Source organism: Furipterus horrens, unplaced genomic scaffold (assembly GCF_987537825.1).
Source record: "Furipterus horrens unplaced genomic scaffold, mFurHor1.1.pri manual_scaffold_13, whole genome shotgun sequence".
In the NCBI taxonomy this organism is placed as follows: domain Eukaryota; kingdom Metazoa; phylum Chordata; class Mammalia; order Chiroptera; family Furipteridae; genus Furipterus; species Furipterus horrens.
In genome coordinates this window covers 57,855,037-57,867,935 of record NW_028327183.1, presented here as the reverse complement: position 1 = coordinate 57,867,935, position 12,899 = coordinate 57,855,037, and the positions used below count along the sequence as shown (strand labels likewise).

At 48.2% G+C, this 12,899-nt stretch overlaps 1 protein-coding gene across 1 annotated transcript in view; it reads right to left on the bottom strand.

The window, feature by feature from the left end:
• Nucleotides 1–8,705, bottom strand: part of LOC149995607 (uncharacterized) — a 43,277-nt gene extending 34,572 nt beyond the window's left edge. The window contains 2 exon segments of the mRNA XM_090259273.1: nt 5,640–5,708; nt 8,617–8,705. Of these exon segments, the coding sequence (XP_090115399.1) occupies nt 5,640–5,687 (48 nt within the window). The 5' untranslated portion in view covers nt 5,688–5,708; nt 8,617–8,705.
• Between the last annotated feature and the right edge of the window lie 4,194 nt (nt 8,706–12,899).

Genomic DNA, 12,899 nt, shown 5'->3' with positions numbered 1-12,899 from the left:
CAGTCCAGGGCAGTCAGTGATTATTATCTGTTCTTGAGAGTCTGTAATGAATGGCTGGCTCTGCTCTCCAGTCCTGGCTGTTACCTCAGACAACTGACAACCTTTCTGACCTTGTTTGATCAATCAACCTCCTAGTAACAACGTCCCCCAGGTAGCTGTTACGAGGGTGAATGAGGTCACACATGTGCGATTCCACAGTGTTGTATGGCTCTTGGAAGCTCCCAATAATGGCAGCTACTGCTCTTCTTATCCTATTAACTAGACATTTCATACACATTTATAGGCTTTTAATCCTTAATACTAATTTCATATTATTATTTGATGCTATGCCCACTGAACCTTTGGGAAAGCCCAGCTAATAATTTCTTTCATTTTTAATTCTGTTACAAAGATATAATAGTCCCTCTCTATATTATGGTACATTTATTGCGGCCTCACTATATCATGGGATTTTTAAAAATATTATATTTAAGGCCCTGGCTGCTGTGGCTCAGTGGATTGAGTGTCGGCCTGCAAGCCAAGTGTTGCTGGTTTGATTCCCAGCTAGGGCACATTACTAGGTTGCACGTCAGGTCCCCAGCTGGGGGCACAAATGAGAGGCAACTACACAGAGATGTTTCTCTCCCTCTCTGTCTCCTTTCTGCTCTCTCTAAAAATAAAAAATAAGTAAACAAACAAATTACTAAAACTATATATATCCAAAGTTAAAAAAAAAAAATATATATATATAGTTAAAATATTATATTTAATTATTTATTATGGATTTTATGCTATATCGTGGGATTTTGCAGTACTGTAGAATAAATACTAAAATAAATGTAAGGTTCCTACTTTGACGATTTTCACCTATTGCAAGGGGGTCTAGAATGTAATTCCTGTAATAAGTGAGGGAGCTCTGTATATTAATTGAATTTAGAGAGAGGAGGAAGCAAAGAAACATCAATCAACTACCTCCCAAACACACACCGAGCCGGGATTTGAACCCACAACCTTTTGGTATATAAGACAATACTGCTAAAACGACCTAGAAATCCAGAAAGGGAAGGTGTATTTTTAGAAAAATGAGAAAGTAATTACACTAAAAGAGATTAAGATAAAGAAATGGAACCTGTAAATCCCAACCACATGAAAATAACAAGCATTGGAAAATCCTAAGCAATGTTGGCAAAGCACGAAACCAAAGCAACCATTATGCAGAAGGTAGAAGTGAAGACATCATGGTGCATCCGCCTTGGAAAACAGTTGGATCCCTTTTTTTTTTTAAGTATGTTTTATTTATTATGTTGTTACAGAAGATCCAATTTTTTCCCCTTTGCCCAGTATTCCTCCCATCCCCTGAGGAATCCCAGCCCCCTTAATTCAGGTCCAGGGGTCATGCATAGAAGTTCTTTGGCTTCACCATTTCCTAGATTATTCTTAACTTCCCCCTATTTTGTACCAACTGATTATGCTTCCTAGTCCCTGAACCATTTCCCCATTTCTCCCCCTCCCTCTTCCAAGATGATAACCCTCTAAATGATCCCCATACCTATGATTCTGTTCCTATTCTGGTTTGCTTAGTTGGGTTTTGTTTTTATTTTTTAGATTCAGTTGTTAATAGTTGTGATTTTGTTGTCGTTTTAGTGTTCATAGTTTTGACGTGTTACTTACGTAAGTCCCTTTGACATTTCATATAAGGGCTTGGTGATGATGAACTCCTTCAGCTTCACCTTCTCTGGGAAGCACTTCATCTGCCCTTCCATTTCAAATGATAGCTTTGCTGGGTAGAGTAAACTTGGTTGTAGGTTGCTTTTCATCACATTGCATACTGCTTGCCAGTCTCTTCCTGCCTGCAAAATGTCCTCTGAGAAACGAGGTGATATTCCTATAGGCACCCCCCTGTAGGCAATTCTCGGCCTCTCTTTATCTTTAACCTTTGGCATCTCAATCATGATGTGTCCTGGTGTGGTCCCCTCTGGGTCCAGCTTACCCAGGGCCCTCCGTGCTTCCCGGACTTGTACGTCCATCTTCTTTGCAAAAATTAGTAAGTTTTCCTCAGTTTTTCCAATTCTTGCTTCATCATTCTGCACTGGTTGACTGTTTTTTTCTTCTTTATGTTCCAAATCATTGATTTGAACCCTGGTTTCCTTCCCTTCACCATTGGTTTTGTATGTATTTGCCTTTGTTTCACTTGGCATAGCCTTCACTTCTTCTCTTACACGTTTGCCGAACTCAAGCATATCTGAAAAGCCTGTGAGCATCTTTATCACCCGTGTTTTGAATTCTTCATCTGTTAGGTTGGCTATCTCTTTGTCGCTTAGCTCTCCCAATGGAACCTTGATCCGTTTCCCCTTTTGGGCCATACGTCTCTGTCTCCTCATTCTGACAGGCTCCTGTGTGTGTTTGCCTCCGTGTCCCAGGTAGAACTGTTCCTCCTGTTACGTTGTAAGGGGCGGAGCCTTAGGAATTTGTCAGTACAGGATGACCTATTTCACCACGTTGTGTTTCTCTATGTGGGGGAAGCATCCAAGAGGGAACAATGTCACTTGCCTAGCACTCGCCCCTTTCCCAGGCACCTCGCCCACTTCCGGACAGGACTAGCACCTCTCTAGCTGCTGCCCTGACCGTCGTTCCCCGAGTGGTTGGGTCTGGGAATGTTCTAGGACCATAGGGGCCCTTTAAACAAGCAGACTCTGCCAACCCCGGTAGTTTCTACCTCGACACCAAACCCCACTGGTCAGCACAGTGAGAAGCAATGAGGCTTGATTTTCCCCAGTGCTGGGACCATTGGCTCCGAGTTCTGGGAAGGAGCTGGGAACATTCCTCAGGTGTCCCTCCTGACCTTTTAAAACGTGTGACTGCATTTTTTGGAGGCCTGTTGCCACCGCCGCTGCTGCCAACACCACGCCAGGTCCTCTCCGTCCCTCCTACCTGTGTGGATGAGTATCTCTCCTTTATATCTTTGGTTGCTGGATTTCCAGATAATTTTATTTACTGGGACTTCTGGTTGTTTCTAGTTTTGAGGTAGTTGTGTTCCTTCTTAGCTGTGGAGGGTGACCCAGCCTATCTGTCTATGCCTCTATCTTGGCCGGATCTTAGTTTTGAATGGATCACTTCTTGAATGATTAAATATACTGTTATCAAAGAAAACATAATTTCCTCCACTGCACTCAAGAAAAATGAGAAGATCAAACACAAAAGTGTCCATGAATGTTCATAGCAGCATTACTAATAACAAGCAAAAAGTAGTAACAACCCAAATGTACACCACATGGTTTACCTGTACAAAGGAATAGCATAGAGCCATGAAAAGGGACACCTGTTATGACATAGATGTACATCAAAAACATGAAGCTCAGTGAAAACAGCCAGACACAAAGCCAAATGTTGTGTCACTGCATTATTAAGAAATGCAGCCCTGGCCAATTTCCTCACTTTCTTGCAGCACTGTCTGTACAACCTAAGGTTGAAGGTGCAGTCCCAACTGGGGCACGTGAGGGGGGCAACAGGTGGATGTTTCTCTCTCTGTCTTTCTCGTTTTCATTCGCTATCAAAAGAAATAAATAAAGTATTAAAAATAATAAAAGCCTTCAAATTACTGTAGACCAGCAAACCATATTATAAATAATTTGCTGTTCAGGACCACTTTGTATGGTTTCAGGAATTGTAGCCCAGCTGCAAGAAAGGTTCACACCTCGCCACTCCCAGAGGTGCATAAGACTTGATCGGAAAACCGGGAACGTAGAGGCAGACATGACTCGAAAGCCACCTAGGAGGTTCCCATGGGAACTGGATTTGAAGAATGCATATTATGCTTTAGAGCTTGCCTTGTTTTCTTATCTCTTAGTTAACTATAAACAGTGTGTCGTAAAAATGTATGAAGCCTTGTACCTGATGTCAGTATGGCACCAGGATGTTTAACAGACCCTGACAGAGTGGTCACTGTGTTCTTTACATTGATATCTGTATCAGTAACTGTCAACTGTAACCCAAGCATCTGAAAGCTTATTGATGATTCATAAGTCTTGACCATCTATCTCCAAAATCCCCTCCCCAATCAAAGGGACCAGGAGAAAGCATTCAACGCTCTTCTCAACTACAGAAATTTGCAACCTTTCCTCCTTTCAGACAAAAGACAGTGTCCTGGGTAATTTTGTCCTCATCCATGACCCCGAAACCTTTGCTGGACAGGGAGTGTCCACCAAGCCGGGGCTTTCGAGGCAGAGAGCCTTAATTCACCAGCCTTCAGAATGGGCGAATAAACATTTCCTAAAACTCAAACCTCACAAATACCACAAATGATACTACTGACAAAGAGATCATGTGATATCAGTTTCTCCTACCACAACGTTAGTTTATTCCACTTGTAATTTATATTTGATACATAATAAGAAAGGAACAATGGCCTAAGTGAAAGAGGGGCAGTCCGTTACACAATAGTAAGGAAATAAAACTGTTCCAGCCCATAAGTATACGGATTTCTGAAAGGCCTTTAAAATACCTACCCCAGCACAAGTTGGACTGGATCAGTGAAGTGAATTCCATGTGAACCGAAGGGTCACTATTCGATTCCCAGTCAGGGCACAAGCCTGAGTTGCTGGCCAGGCCCCTAGTTGAGGGCATGCAAGAGGCAACCCATTGATGTTTCTCTCATACATTGTTCTGTCTTATCATCTTCTTTCTCCCTCCCTTCCCCTCTCTAAAAAACTAGATAAATCTTTACACAGTTGCTCTGTCTCCCATGATTAAAAACATAAAAAAAGAAAAAGGAAAAAAAGAAACCATACAAACTGCAGGGGAAAGTTTATTCCTTCCCCTAGCCAGGAGGCTTAGTTCTTTGGAGCACTGTGCCATACACCAAAAGGTTACTGATTTGATCCAGGGTGGGGGCACACACAAAAGGGAACTGATTCATGTTTCTATTACACATGTGTTTCGCTCCCTTCCTTTCTGGGTAAAACTCAATGAACATATCCTCTGGTGAGGAAAAAAATGAGAACATTTATCCATAGAGAGATATAATTTAGTGATTTGAGACAGATATATTCTTTCATTAATTGGTGAATTCATTGATTTCTTCTCCTATGTGCTCCGACCAGGGAATAAACCTACAACCATGCTTATCGAGATGATGCTCGAAACTACTGAGAAAGATGTATGTATTTTTATATTAATGGATTTCTTGAATATAAGGAAATTTATAGAAAAATACTACACATAGCCAGCCACTAAAAATTCATAAAACTTCAAGGTGACAGTTGTGGATGTTCACATATCCCTCCCCACATCCATCCTCTGATTGTCTCCTGGGTATTTAGTACTGTCCGCCCATTTCTCAGGGTCCCTCGTCTATCAGGTCTAGTCCAAAGCCTTTTTCACACTAGATGGAATATGCTTAAGATGCCACTTCCAGGTGCTTGCCAATGTCTCCACAGAGCCCCAGCGTAAGACAAGGTCACTTCTGAGCTAACATGTCCCATGTGGTTGAGAGAAGTCAGTTTCAGTACAATAATCGACCACCTTATGGTGGACACAATTCATGGAGAATGGGCCTGAGGCCTGTGACCTTGGCTCTGCGTGCGGCTCAGGAGTGGCGGGGAGTCATTCCTGCTCAGAAGACTGACGCTAGGAGTGATCTAGGAAAGGGTGACATGACTCACCTGGGCCTTCTGAGTTAGTAGCTGGATGGCCATCCTTCCAGTGCCCATTGTGACTAGGGGACGGGCAGGCTGTGTAAAGGGAAGAAAGAGTAAGGCACAGGAAGAAATCAGGTCAAAGCCTGCCCCACAATGCAACAGTACAGACAGAAATACCCTTTGAAGACAGGCATTCAGGGAAATGTACACAGGTTAACTGTGGACGAATGCAGGGGGCCCTGTGGCATCCAAAGCCCTTGACAAATTATCTTATTTAATATTCATGACACTGTATAGGATGGGGGCTATTGCAACTCACCCCATTTCACAGATGAGGAAACTGAGGCCCAAAGACATAAGCCACACAGACAAGACAAAGATGACATTAGGGATGGGCTTAGTTTGTCTGGGTCAGTGGCTCGGTGCACATGTCACAATACAGTGAAACTTTCTCAACACACACACACTCACGCTGACTCTTCCATAGCCTGAAGGAATAGGACCCTGCGCCAGTCAGTGGGTCTGACTATTGAACCCAGGCCCCAGAATGCACATTATCACTGCCTCCACCTTGAGTGTCTCCCCCAGATCTCATGGGGTTACTGTGAGGCTCAATCATCAGCAGGGCGCCTGGCACCATGAGGCACACAGTAAGAACTCAGTCCTCCCCTGGTCAGTGGCTCAGTTGGTTGGAGCGTTGTCTGGAACACACAAGAGTCAGGGACGATCCCTGTTTCGAGGCCGGGTCCTGGAGTGCCAGATTCATACCCTAGCCCAGGTCAGGGTGTGAGTGGGAAGGAACTGAATAATGTTTCTCTTTCTCTCTTCTTCTCTATCTAAAATCAATAAACATATAAACGATGTTCATCTTAGCACTGTATCGCTGAAGCAAATACCAACCAACCAACCAACCAACCAACCAAAGAACAATTCCTGTATAGGACAGAAGGCCAGTCACCCAGCCTGAAATCCCAGATCACCTCCAGGAAACAGGAGCGAAGTTATGTCCCTGGGTGCAGTGAGTTCTTAAACAGAATTTAATTTTGACAAAGAGAGTCATTCTGGACATGTGGCCTCTGACTCCTATCCCTGCACTGGGAGGCTAACAACATGGGCTCCTTTTACTGTAAGAGGCCACTAGAGCCCACTTACCCAGGAGGCACAGTGGTCCAAATGCCCTTGGGCCCTATAGGCACCCCTGTAATTATCACCATTAATTTCAAAATTACTAGAGAAAAATGAAATTTAGTCCATCCTGGGCTACAGTTGTCCTTATAGCAGTACAATCACAATTCTAATTTCTACTTCATTTAAAGGAGGCCATAAGTCACAGTGGCCCTGGAAGTGGCATGTGCTTGAGGCTGGTGACAGCTGACCCCAGTGTGGTCTCAGAGCCTCGGGTTCTGGCAGCTCGTGATCCTCCTCCTCTGCCCAAGCTCTCTGACATTTCCTTCCTTCCGTGGTTTCTAAGGAGAAACCAGGATTTGCCACCTGTGAGGTGGTTAGTGTAGAGGCTCAGGAACCTGGATGCCTGGGTGAGGAGTTGGGGGATTCACTTAGTCTCTTCCTCAGTTTCCCCACCTGCATATTGAGGCTGGTGAGGGTCCCGACCTCACAGTTACCGGGAGGCCTGTAACATGCCCAGAGCCATGCCCTGAGCACCCCACACACCCCTGAACAACCCACCCCGGCAGCATGGGGCGGGGTCTCTGACCTCTTTCTCAGCCCCGACCCTTGCGACCACCCACGCCCCGCCCCCCCAGGGCCAGGTGAGGCTCTGAGGGCAGGAAGCTCGTGGGCTCCGGCCGGCAGGCGGGCAGCCTTCCCCACGCTCTCGGGAGGGCACCCACACGCACCGCACACACGGCAGCCACCCCCGCAGACAAGAGTCGCAGGTGCACACGCGGGGGGCGCCTCGGACAGGACAGACGCACCCGCACGCGCAGACACACTCACCCCCAGACGCGCAGCCAGGACCCGAGGATCAGACCAGACACGGCGGATGCCTGGATGGGGCCTCAGGCTCAGTCCCCGCGGACGGACACGACGGCGGACGCGCTCACAGACGCGGGCACAGAGGGACCCGGAGAGACCAGACAGGAGCGAACACACGGACAGAGAAAGACAGACAGACAGACACACACACACACACAGCCACGGTAGCACCTCCACTCGCACGACCCCCGAGGATTCGCAGCCTCCACTACCGCGTCTGCGTTGTGCGCAGCCGGAGTCACAGCGCGGCTCCCTCCGGGAAATGACCGGCTCCCTCAGAGCGCACGGGCTGCCCTTCGCGGCTGGAGGAGCAGGAACGCTTCCCAGAATGCCGTGCGCCCCCTCCCCTCAGAGCGAGCGCGGCCTAAGGTCCCGGAAGCAGAGGGGGGGGGGGCGGGAGCGGGCGCCTGTCCCAGAAGCCCCTGCGCCATCATGGCCAAGAAGGTGCCGGACGGAGTTTGTTGGATATCAGGGGGAACGTTGTGCAAGGAAGCGGGGTGCGGACAGAAGACTAGAGAGCGGGATCGGGGGTCAGGCGGATTCGCGTCCCATTGAGGAGCAGAGCGGTGTATGGAGACGTGAAGGCGGCCGCGGAACAGAGCGAGGGGAAGGGGACGGAGGGGGAGGGGAATCCCAGAGGAGGCGGGGCCTCGGTGGATGCGCGAAATGACGCGGCAGCCCCTCATCGCCATGCTGACTTGTAGAAAAGTTGTAAAGCGTGAGAGACGCAGGAAAATACTGTCAGCCCGTCCTGTTAGGTGCCAGCCCCTGTTCAGTGCACGTTATCGTTACAGAACCAAAGTGGGGGATCCGCTTCCCGCGCCCACATTAGGAAGCTCCAGAGACACAGCCGGTGGGAAAGGAAAGAGGGTTTTCGCTGAGATGCTCCTGCGTCGGGGATGATGGCAGACTCCTCTCAGAGCCCTCCGCTACGGAAACCCGAGGAAAAACCCAGCCAGGCCATAAGTCAGTGTGCAGATCCCCCGCTCCCGTGTAAAGTGCTGACCTCTGGGAGCCGCAGGCGGCCGCGGAGCAGTCACCCAGGCAGCTCAGCTCGCTCCCCGCAACTGGCCGCTTTCAGGCTCCCGCCTGGGACGTGCAGGCCCCGTTGTCCGCCCGGCCGCTTCCAGGACCACCAGGTCCAGCGCCCTCACCGGGTAGTATTTTCGATGGGTGGGCAAGAGGGCGTCGCTTCCGTTTCCTGGGTTTATATTTCAGGTGTGGGCGGGCTGAATGCCCCGTTGATTTCCCAACGTTCCCGGTGTTCCGAAAGGGTCCACCGCGACCAATGGACTTCTTTCCCAGGGAAGGCTGACAGGCTGGTCACCAGCACCTCCCCGCCCCACGCCCACCCCCGCGCCTCCATTATGACTTCTGAGATGCAGATGCCTGATTTCTTTGATACTAACCTATCAGGTATCAGAAGCCCGAAGGAGGACTTTTGCCCGTTCCAATCATCTTGATAGCATAGCAAGTGCTCAGGGCAATAGTTCCTATTGCCACTGCCTTTCCCAGCAGGGAAATCCGCCTCCAGGATACGATGCTCCACCTGCAGGGCAGAGCTCCGTTACCCAGGCAACGCGGTGCCGCCCTCTGCCTCATCAAAGCCAGGAGCTTTCGAGATTTTCTTTGGTGGACCCTCTGGTTCCTCTCCTTGCTTCAGTGGTCCGGCCAGGCATCAGTATCATTAATATGCACAAACTCATTTGATCCTCACAACCAAGCCACTTCCCAGACAGCAGACATTTATATAAAAGAGGGGGTCACATGAGAGGGAAGTGCGGGAGCTGGGATGGGAAAGAGACCTCTAGGCTGGGGTCCTCTTACACCATAAACCACAACGCCAAATGCAAAACCTTTTGAATGTCTCAATGACCACAAGAATGACAACTGCTGCCGCCTTAGGCGGCAAGTAATGACTGTTTTCCTTCTTTTTTAATGCTCAGGATAGGATATGTTCATTGATTTTAGAGAGGAAGAGGAAGAGAATCGATGTGAGAAACATCTGTCGGTTGGTTGCCATAGGCACCCGTTTTGGAATTGAATCTGAAACCTAGGTTATGTGCCTGGACCTGGATTCAAAATGGTAATTTTGGAGCATAGGACGATGCTCCACCATTGAGCCAGCAGGTCAGGGCCAAACCCCTTTCAGATGGACCTGTTCCTGGGAGTGACCTGGGCCGGCTGAGCTGTCCGTGGTACTGAACCCTTTCCCCATAGTCCTGGCTTTGGTGCTGAGTCATACCATCTGTATATATCACAGGAATGTCTGACTCACATCGGCATTGTAATTATGGGAGGGGTAGTGTTAACTGTGTTCATTCTATGGAGCAGAACAAGAAGTACCCCCACCACTCCCGGAATTACTGCAAAAAGGCAGGGGGTTGTGAATGGTGCCCAAGGAGACGGTGGCATAGCGTTTTTTGGATTTTTTTTTAAAGATTTTATTTTCAGACAGCAGGGAAGGGAAAAAGAAAGGGAGAGTAACATTACTGTGTTGTTGCCTCTCACACATCCCTGTGCGGGACTGGGAAACTTTCGCTGACTAAAGATGACAGTCGAAAGGTGGTAAGAGACACTGGGGCGCTCACATAAATGGTGAACACTGAGGGACCCGCGGGAAAAGCTGGACACTCCCACCCGCTTCCTGAGCACCGGGGATTTTGGGAAAGCTTCTGAAAGTTAAGGCAAGCTCTCACTCGCGCTCTCTCCCTCCAGCTATGTTTGTAGGAACTTGATAAGAAGTTATTCTCTTGCCTTGCATCTTGGTGTAAGCTCTCTCTGGGCTTTGGCACATTCTGGGCCTCTTACGCAGCTCCCCATATGGATCAGAGCACTCATGGGATCAGGAGATGCCGGGACCATCAGGGGCTTAAGACTCCTCATGGATGGAAGCCCACTCCTGCAGACAGGGTTTCATGCTGGGACCTCTGCTTCCCTGGGATCCAGCATCTGGGACACCATCTCATGTAGCACAGCACTTAGTTTCTGAACTCTTATATGGAGCCTGAGAGCACGCACCCCAGATCCTGAGACCTGCTGCGAGATGATGCTGACTACAAAACCTACAAATAAACATTCCAGACAGGATGGAGATCTATTTACGTGACGTGCTTAAGGGCAGATGAGGAAATGGTAAACTTCTGGGCATGGTTTTACCTTGTACTCCTTTGCGGAGAGCAAGAGAGGTTTGAATCTCGTGTGAGAGAGTCTCACACCAGGAGTGCTCCCATCCCCTTGAAGTCTGCAACCCTGTTTGTAAATAATTGTTGCCTTCAACACAAACCGTTGGGTCATGGGCATTAAAGGCACCAAGCAGCGGAAACCCAGTTTGCTCAGTTACAGCGGGTACCAGGCCCTGCTATAGGAACCGTATGTGAGTTAGCTCACTGAATCCACACACCACATATATCAATCTCCTTACAGAGAAAGATACGATTGTGTGTATTTCCTTTATCAATCTCCTTACAGAGAAAGACCCTAAGGCTCAGGAAATTACCGAACTGGTCAACGCACATAGCAGGGGTTTGAATAAGGCAGATGTGATGCCAGAGTTCCTGCTCCCAACCAGTTCCCATCAGTCACTTGTTATTGATCTTGTCAGCGCATCAGGGAAGTTTCCTTCCTCCCCTTCATCCTCAGAACCCTTTTCTACCCTCCTTTGCTTCTTCCCCTCCTGCTCTGTCCCCTGCATTTGTCCCCGCCCACCAGGACCACGCAAGGGGAGGTATATGTGGCCTCTAAGCCACACAGGTACACACAGCTCTTTTCCCAATGAAGGCCAGTTGAGCCTCTCCCACCCTGCACCCTCCAGTGAGTCCCTTGGGCTGATTCACTGTCCCAGGGTCTTTCCTTATGCAGAGTATTAGGAATCTTCGCTTTTGTATCCTCAGCAGAAATCCAGAAATAATAGGGCTCTGAGTAGTAATTAATTACTCATTTATTAATAAACACTTTAATGTATTTGGTTGTTAACAGATCACCATTTTCATATTAGTTGCTATTTAGTAGTAATAACAATTGTGTTCATTATCAATAATAAAATAGTAACTACACCAAGAGTAAGGTTGAGGGTCAGGCATAGATTGGAAAATGCACCTGCCAGACAAAAGGCACTTTTTATTTTCACAGCAATTGAAGGTGGCATGGGTGAAGGATACACTGTGATCTGAGAGAGGGTTTTTCTCCTGTAACTGAAAGAGCCCTGTGGGGAGGGGGCCGCGGTGCAGTGTTTTGCAGGGGTCCCCTTTCAGTATCTCTGAAACTGAGGTCTGGGCCCAGCCTTGAATCTGACCATTCCCACCAGGAATCCAGGGCAGGGAGGGGCAGGTGGCCTCATATCTGGGGCAGCCTTCCTGGGTCCTGCAGCAGTGAAACCCTCCCCCCAAAATGTTGACAGTCATTTTGACAGGACAGCTGCTATGTGTCTCTTTTGCACTTGACAACTGTTTAGAATAACATGGGTGTCTACTTTTAAAAGATGTATTTAAACAAAATATTTCACTGTGAGAAACTTTGGCATCTGAAGCCATCAGTGTTACTTCAAATAGTAAAGGAATAATGTTTTCTTCATGAACAACTTGGCAACTTCTTTTGCAGGGAAACTTAGAGTGGATTTGGGGAAAACCAGGAAACCCAGATGGCCACAATCTGACCTCTGAGAGATTTACGCCTGTGTGACAAAGGGAGAATGTCCCCATGGAGCCCACCTTCCCTTCTTCCTTTCTCCTCCCCACCTCCACTTTACTATCCAAGACTTGGGAGCCAACGGACACCTAATGCGTTGTCCAAGCTCTTAGGACAGTTTACTAATCTAATTCTAAAGCCACAGGGCCTGGACTGTGTTCCCAGACACTAGATGTGTTGGGGGCCTTGCTCTCCATGCAGCCCTGCAGATGCACTGGAAGCAGCTTGTGTGCATGGCACATGGTGTGGCCTCCCTGCACCGCTCACATTGCTGAGACCTGTCTGGGTAGGACTTCTCTACAGTCCTACCTTTGGGCCCCAATATCCAGTCTGGCACTGGCGCATGGGCTCAGGAACAAACCCTGGGCATGGATTCTCAGATGCAATACACCCACTGCTACATATCCATGCTCCTCTAGTGCTCGTAATGTTAATATTCCGGCTGGCTGGTTTTCCGCACTTGCCAAACACGTACGACTTCTCTTCTGTGTGGATCCTGTGGTGGAGGGTAAGTAAGAAGTGCCTAACAAAGGTCTGCCCACGCTTGTACAGTATCTTGTTGAGGTGGTGATGCTGGTGCACCTTCAGGGACGAGCGACTTGT